Below are 8,475 nucleotides of genomic sequence, written 5' to 3' on the forward strand. Positions count from 1 at the left end.
ATTTTCTAGTTATATGTTTAGTTTTCAAAAAGATTTTTTTGATTTATGGATATCTATATTTTCTATTATATGATAACATGTAGAGTATGAATATCAAAAAAATACTTTTGTGTCCATTGTTATCTCTATTTTCTCTCCTTTTCACCCCCCTTATTTTTTTTTTATTATTTTTTTTTAATTTTATATTTTAATATTTTACTAATTTTGAAATTGTTTTGAAAAGCTATTTTGGTTTGCCATGTAGTCTGACTTGATCAAATATTTGATATTTCAATATCTAAAAAATACACCTTGATTTTTTTTTTTATAAATTCAATCATATTTTTTACTGGCTATTCAAATTAATTTTAAATGTGTCCAGTCAACTAGAACATGGCTTGAACATTCTTTTCATGTTCATTTTTTTTTTTAATAGAGCATGCAACATAGTGTAGTACTAGATATTTGATCCACATTTCACCGTGAGTTAGATATTTTATTTTTCAATAAAAAAATTTATATATGAACTTTTTCAACACATTTTTGTATTTAAAAAAATTATAATTAAAAATAAAAATAAAAATAAATTATACATACTTGAAATCAAATAAAACTATATGTGTTAATAAGTGAAAAAAAAACCATAGATAATGACTAAAAATAAAAACTGAAAAAATCAAGAAATAGAAGTAGATTAAAAAAATTAGTTTCATAAAATAAGATATTTACTCGATTGTGTTTGCTAAATTTATTAATTAAAATAATTTTTTATTCAATCAAACGATAATAAAAATAAAAACACATATTAAATGAATTTAATAAAATAAAAGGAGAAAATAATATGCAAGATTGCACATATTAAAAATATTATTTGAAAATAAATTTCATCTATATAAAATAATAATAAAAATATAAATTAATCAGAAAACTTTTTTAAAAAATAAAAAATAATAATAATTTCAAATAGGCTCTACAAATAAAATAAGGGAAAAGTTAAAAAAAAAAACCGCGAACTTATACAATGTTTCCCCTGCAAAGTTTAGATCATAGGTAATAATAAGTAATATATTTATAATAATAATAATAATAATAATAATAATATAAAGAAAAAATGAGGAAAACACTTGTACAATATTTTTTCCCCACGCGGTTTAGAATATAGGTAAAGTAACAGAAGCTCATTTATAATTCAAAGACAAGTTGAATGGTACAACATGCTCTCTCTATTCCCTCTTCCAAGTCCTCCGAGTTCCATCTCTCCATACTTCCGTACTTCCACGTTTTGAATAATTCCATTTTCCAAACACCTTTCAATTTCTCACAAGCCTGGATTCATTAAGTATTTTGCTGTCCTACCGGCCCTCCTCCCTCCTTTCTCCCTGTCCCTGTCTCATCAATTGGGTGTGATTAGGATTGCAGTTGCTGTTGTGACGTGATTTTAAAAAAATTGTTTTATAAATATATTTTTAATTGAGGTTAGTTTTGAAAAATATATGTTTGGTTAAAACTGTGATTGAAATTGAGATTGAATAAAAAGTTGTTTAATATGTTTGGTTAAAAAAATACTTTTTAAATTGAGGTTATAAAATAATTTAAAAATATTTTTAATTTAGATATTGTAGATTTAACTACTATTATTACATCATGAAATAAATAATATTGATATCAAATATTTTTTATTATTCAATTAAACTATATGCAATGTCATTATATACGAAATCTACTCAACAATGACTATATTTTTCATGGTTTCTTAAGCACGCAACAACAAAAACTGAATTTTTTGTTACGTCATCAAAGCGATATTCTTCTAATTTTTTGAATAAAACACAATTAAAATAAAAATAAAAACTGAATTTTTTTTTAGCTGAGTCGGACCCGATAAGAACATAATTAGAATTGCAATCAAATTCCACAAATGCTACGTCATTATGCGATATCCTTCTAATTTATATAGTGTTATTAAATAATATTAAATACTAGTTTGTTGAGTAATGCTCAATTTTTTTTTTTTAAAAAAAATCAATTTCATTACGTACAAAATTCATTCAACAAGAACTATAATTTTCTTAATTTTTTGAGCATACAATAAAATTAGGTAAAATATTATCAGGAATAAAATTGGAATTATAGTACGAGTAAATTTAATTCATCTTAAACTAATTTTTTAACAAAAAAAAAATATTATTTACGTTCATATGAATAGCACGAGTGAAATCAATTAATTGGAAACTTTTAACAATGTAGCACATTAGTTTTTCAAAATTAAAAAAAAAAAAAAAAACATGTTCACTTTATAGTGAACAGCTACAGTGGAGCCACGCTCCACTGTTAGATGAGAAGCAGCAAATGTTGCTTCTCATGAAACGCTGGTTTTATGCGGGTCCTATCCACCAAAAACAACTTTTTTTAGTTACCAAACATAAATTAACGTGGTGAAGGTGAACCTCATCCGCAGCCACGTTCCCAAACAACCACTAAATATTGCTCTCTTTCTATACATAACTTGTTTCCTTATAATCATGTCCACTGACTTAATTTAAGTAAAAGGGTCGTGGGATTAATTTTTTTTTACTTTTAGATTATTAATTTTAATTTTTTTAATACCACATGAAATAGTCATCACGCCATAAAATTTTAAATTTTAAAACAAAGTTCTATCAATAGTTTTATATTATCTATGATAAGATGCATGACCCGAAGGAGGGAGTAGTGAACTCTTCATTTGCGATACCCTTTCAACCAATCCAATTGATATGGTTTCTCAATGCCGATCACCTGGTGCAACTGCAATTCAACTCCGGCATCCATGCTTTCAAAACAAGAGGACAATCATGCCCCATGCGGTTCAACTCTCAGTTAATTTAGAAGTGTTTTAAAATGTAATAGCAATTATTTTTAAAAAAATATATTTTTTTAAAAATGTATTATAATAATAGTTTTTAATTTTGATATCATTATATTAAAATTATTTAAAAAACGTGTTATATATATATATTTATTTATTTATACTTGTAAACTTTCATCTGGATAAAAAGCATGCATAATCCTATCTCGTCTATGTCATGACTTCGTGCTCGAAGGAAGACAAAAACAAGAAGTATTCAGTTGAGCATTTGGTTAGTTTAGAGGTAAGGTGGTTTTTTTTAAATATATAATTTTTTTTAAAATATTAATCATATATTTAAAGGCTAAAAAAACATATTTTTTATATAATTTTTCAAAAAAATTTACAACGTCTCGAAACCAACCGCTCCTCAACACGAAACAATGTCTCATACCACAAGAAACACATCACCAACCTTGAAAACACGGTGTATAGCATCTTAGGTCTGCACTGGGAACGCGCTACGCTACTTGTAGAAACATTTTTTCTTTTATATGAAAAAAAAACTTTGATGAAGTCAAGAAAAAAAGTACGATGATCGGGATAAATAAAATATAAAGGACAGAAAAAGAGATTTGCCATTAAAATCTTGTATGGCATCTTAGGTCTGCACCCTGGTTAGCTTACCCTATCTTCGTTTCGACTATTCTAACAGGGATCATCTTGTATTCTCATTGCCAGCACAGACAAAAACACCTCAAAATCATTAAAAAAATAATTAAAAATCTCAAGAAGAGTCGATCCACCTTTCTCTTTCTAACCAAGAATTTCAAAAGCCTGAACACCCAGAAATCAGTCAAAACCACATATTTCACTTGAAAATATCAGTGTTTATCTCCTTTAACAGTACTTTCCCATGGTCTTTTCTCTTAGCAATTCTTGAAAACTATGACGAAGCCCAATAATTTCTTCCAGAATCTGATGAAGCCTTTCAAGCTCAACTCAAGCAGAGGTAATTAAGAAAACCAGTTCATTCTCTTGGATTAAGTTCTAAGATGCTATGTGTATGACCCATTGATGATCTAACTGCTTCGTTTCTTGGTATGTGATTTGATTGACCAGAGGGACCTGAAGAGGAGGACTTGGAGAAGATTGCTGAACAGGAACAGAAGCAGTTTTCTTTTGAGACTTTGCTCTCTGCTACCAAAGATTTCCACCCAACTCACAAGCTCGGTGAAGGTGGATTTGGACCTGTATACAAGGTAAATATTTCTCTCTTATTGGGTGTGTTAGTGAATCCCAATTTCTGTCTGGTCAAAAGAATTGGAAGAGTTATCATGCTCTTTTTGGTTTTTCCTTTCAAGAGTTGATGTTTTTTTTCCCTCCCTGTGCTTGAGAGGAAGAATTGATGGTTATTTGTATCAGTTTGTCATTATTATTATTATTTTTAATAAATATTGTTGTCATAATATTGTTTGCCACTGCGTTTTGGATCCTTAACACAATCATGCATATAATTGGTATCACATAGACATATAGCCTCTAAAACGTTAACAAAATGGCATTTGCTACGTCAAATTCTGTCTAGAACGGTTTGTGTTATTGAATAATACTTTTTGAAATGAGACTAATTGTGGCCACTAGCCATGAAGAAACACAATCAACCTGATTATGCAACTGCGCGAAACAAGTTTAAGATCTTGTAATTTAAAGGGTTATACTTGTATACTAATGAGAATAGATGCTCTCAGTACGGAATTAGTAAGAGGATATTTTTTGTTATATAACTTGTTCAAGGGAAAAGGCCTATATCTCTGTTGGCACACACTCACACACGCACACACAGGAAGCTAGTAAGTTATTCCACCTATCTTCTGTAGATCCTGAACTTTAATCCCAATCTCGACAAGGTAAGAGTTCCTAGTTCTCTAGGAAGGGAAAGAAGGCAATTGAGTGTTCTTCTTACCCTGGAATGTTTTAAATAGGGGAAGTTGGATGATGGGAGAGAGATTGCAGTGAAGAAGCTGTCTCACAGTTCAAATCAGGGGAAGAAAGAATTCATGAATGAGGCAAAGCTATTAGCACGAGTCCAGCATCGAAATATTGTAAATTTGTTAGGATATTGTGCACATGGTGTGGAAAAGCTACTGGTTTACGAGTATGTTGCTAATGAGAGCCTTGACAAGCTTCTGTTCAGTAAGTGCCAGTTAAAAGTTTGTTATTCTAGGATTCCTTTTCCTTTTTATGTTTTGTGACATTACTTTCCCACTTGCTCTTCTATGAGATGAACTAAGTTCAATTGAATAACACTAGCATGTTTAAGTTTCAGTCTCTTCTCCTACAATTGCTCGATGATTACTTATGTTTTTGCAAAACGTATTTAAAGAAACTTGGATTTTCTTTCTCAATTTGGGGTTATTAATGATTTTTAGACCTTTGAAAGTTGTAGCAGATCTATATTATCAAGTGTTTTCTTTGGTGGATAGAGAGGAATCATGTTGTTATACGGGTTCAATTTCTAAAGCAATTTGATCTAATGAGTAGCCTGACTGGATTAAATTAACCAAACATTTCCTTGACAACCAGCATTTTGTTTCCAAAGTACCTGTGATGCTGAATTAGTGGCACATTCATGTTCTAAATTTTGGTGCCAAGAAACTAACAACAGATGGTCAAGACAATATCATGTTCTTTATTACACGACTGTTTTAAAAAAAAGGTTTTACTTTCAACTGATCATATTTTCTTAATTTGTTTTGTGATTAAAATTCTAACGCTTGTTTTGATTTGTTCATTTATTTCTAGTCATGATCTCTGGTTTGAGAATTAAATATTCGTAAGACAGATGATTTTCTTGCTCTTCACCTGTTCCAGCATTGTGGACCCGTTCCTGAAATACCTTGTTAAAATCATAGTTGCATAAATAAGTTGTCTTTGTCAGCTTGTTCCACCTTGCGAGACAGAAAGATCGTGAGGTTTACTTATCTATTTCTAAAAGTTTGATTTTGAACATGAGGCCCCAAGTCAACTGGGAATTTTTGTAGCGTGCCTCTTTTGACCAGTTCTAGCCCAATTGTGGAGGCTTGGAACGTAATCTCATCCCTCACTGACTTCATAAAAAGAAAGAGAGAAGGAAGAAGGAGGTCTTCAACCTGCCTCTAACCAATGAGTTCCTAAATTAGTACATAATAAAAAAGCACAACATGATGGTTGTACACTTGATTTTTCGTTGACATTGGTGTGCCCCAATCAAAAAAGTCATAGTGATGATTTTCATGCAGAATCTGACAAAAGAGGACAGCTTGATTGGAAGAAGAGATATAATATAATAATTGGCATTGCTCGGGGTTTGCTTTACCTTCATCAGGATTCTCACAGTTGCATTATCCACCGTGACATCAAGGCAAGCAATATTTTACTGGATGACAAATGGGTTCCTAAGATTGCTGATTTTGGCATGGCCCGTCTGTTCCCAGAAGATCAAACACATGTCAACACCCGTGTTGCTGGTACCAAGTATGTTTTCAAATTTCGACCACCATAATATGGGCCATATTTTTATGATTTGAACAGAGTCTGATTGCTTGGTATAAAGTTTGGGAATGATATAATAATTGGCTTATGATTGGCAACAGCGGGTATATGGCTCCAGAGTATGTCATGCATGGACATTTATCGGTGAAGGCAGATGTATTTAGCTTTGGGGTTTTGGTTCTGGAACTGATCAGCGGCCAAAGAAATTCAACATTCAGTCAACAGCATGTTGAAGCAGAGAATCTACTTGATTGGGTAAGGACATGATTTGTCATTTAACTAATTCATATTGTGGCGTTTTGTGGTGTTGGGGGTTTCATTTAACTAATTCATATCATGGCGCTTTGTGGTTGTAGGTTTCATTTGTCCATATTTGTTTATCAATTTCAATATCATTGCTGGTTTGAGACTCCAGCCATCTTTTTTGCGTTCTTTGAATTTGGTTTAGGAGAATTGGAAACAAAAATTTGGCTGATAACTTGTTGACATACAGGCAAGGCTATGTCAAATTAATGTTGTTTAGAACTGTGAAAGAAGTACTCAGTAAATTCATTGAATGAACTCGTTCTTAAATTATGCCCGCTGCTCCTGTTAAGATTTTTTTTTTATCCTCTAGGCCAAAGATAACTTAATGTTGAAGATAATAATACATCAAGAAAGTCAAAATTGCAACACAATCACGAAGTTTTGAAGTGTTCTCACATAAGAAACCTTTTCTTATTTTCTGGGCATAAACCAAGAAAAAAGAAAGGTAAATATTGTTTGATCTTGGGAAAAGCTATAACATCCAAATTGACATCAGATAGTATAAATATGCTGATTTGGGAAGAGCCTACGGCCTAGCTAGAGGATTCTATGGAATGGTAGTGAATCAAAGCTGGCTTTGGGAAATTGTTTCAAGCTGAGGTGCCCAAATTATTTTCAATTAATATGCATGGGCAACCTTGCATGTCTGTTCTGAAATGACTTGTCTGCTACTACATGGAGAAGCACTTGTGGAATTATATATTTCTATTATTGTGTTTTCCAGCATTTCGCATGGTTTAAAGCTTTGTTTTGCTGTTGGTGCAGGCATATAAGCATCACAAGAAGGATAGGAGTTTGGAGATTATGGACCCGGAATTAGCATCCTCAGCAGTCACCGAAGAGGTAAAAACATTTATCCATATAGGGCTGCTATGCACACAAGGTGATCCACAGTCGCGGCCGCATATGCGACGTATTGTTGTCCTGTTGTCAAGGAAACCTAGCAATCTAGAAGAACCAGGCAGACCTGGAGTTCCTGGTTCTAGATATAGGAGATCTCGTAGGCCAGGAGGAAAGTCCTCAACTGCTGGAACATTCGGTGAATCTGATTCCCGTACATTTAATTCAAGCTCAAATACTAATACTGCCACCGCGTCTACCTCAGCTTTGAGCAAAACGCCCCCTTGAAGGCTAAAGCATATTTTAATAGGAATTATTTTCTTATTCTTTTTGTAATGTAGGCTGTTCTTTAGTGTGTAAATGTTAACGGAAAGTTAGTGGTTATATAGAAGCAATAGTGATTACTCCTAGTTATTAGATGGAAAACGGCATTCACTAAATAGTCTAGGGTTTGTCCTTTTCTGTTACGAGAGAGGTAGAGGAGGAGGAGAAAATGAGGTTTTGAATCGCTGCTATCATGGAGGCCGATGTGTCTATCCACTGAAGCACTGGAATTTAATTGCCAGCGAAGAGTTGCAATGCTCGAATTCTTACTAATGTGTTTCGGGAATTTTACATTATCGCTGGGGCGATAAGATGTTCTTTTGTTGAAACCCAACGTTATTATTAACACTTACCATATTAACACTATCAAGGCTATACCATCAACACTTCCCATATTAACATTATCAATTAATAATAATAATAATAATAAACTAAAGAGTATTGACATTCTCAAAATAAATATTATTTATTGGATAGTGTTTTATTTTATTTTTTTACCCATTTCATTCAGTTTTTTTTTAAAAAAAAATTTACCCTTCAACAATATTATTTTTTTTCAATTTTATTCTTCAATATTAGATTGTTTTGAAAATTATGATTTGTGATTTTTTTTTTCCTGCTGGGTTGTATAACGATCTTATAAATTTAGTTTTTGTTTTTTTAAT

The 8,475-nt window shown here is 31.7% G+C and overlaps 1 protein-coding gene across 1 annotated transcript; it reads left to right on the forward strand.

Annotated features, from left to right (window-relative positions):
- Window positions 1-3,359: 3,359 nt before the first annotated feature.
- LOC118061177 (cysteine-rich receptor-like protein kinase 43) lies at window positions 3,360-8,176 on the forward strand. Its single transcript, XM_035074570.2, has 6 exons — window positions 3,360-3,818; window positions 3,929-4,068; window positions 4,792-5,002; window positions 6,088-6,322; window positions 6,442-6,595; window positions 7,412-8,176. Exons 1-6 carry the CDS (start codon window positions 3,755-3,757, stop codon window positions 7,772-7,774), a joined length of 1,167 nt encoding a protein of 388 aa, XP_034930461.1. The 5' UTR covers window positions 3,360-3,754; the 3' UTR covers window positions 7,775-8,176.
- The last annotated feature ends 299 nt before the right edge of the window (window positions 8,177-8,475 follow it).

Source organism: Populus alba, chromosome 8 (genome assembly GCF_005239225.2).
Source record: "Populus alba chromosome 8, ASM523922v2, whole genome shotgun sequence".
NCBI classification, from domain to species: Eukaryota; Viridiplantae; Streptophyta; class Magnoliopsida; order Malpighiales; family Salicaceae; genus Populus; species Populus alba.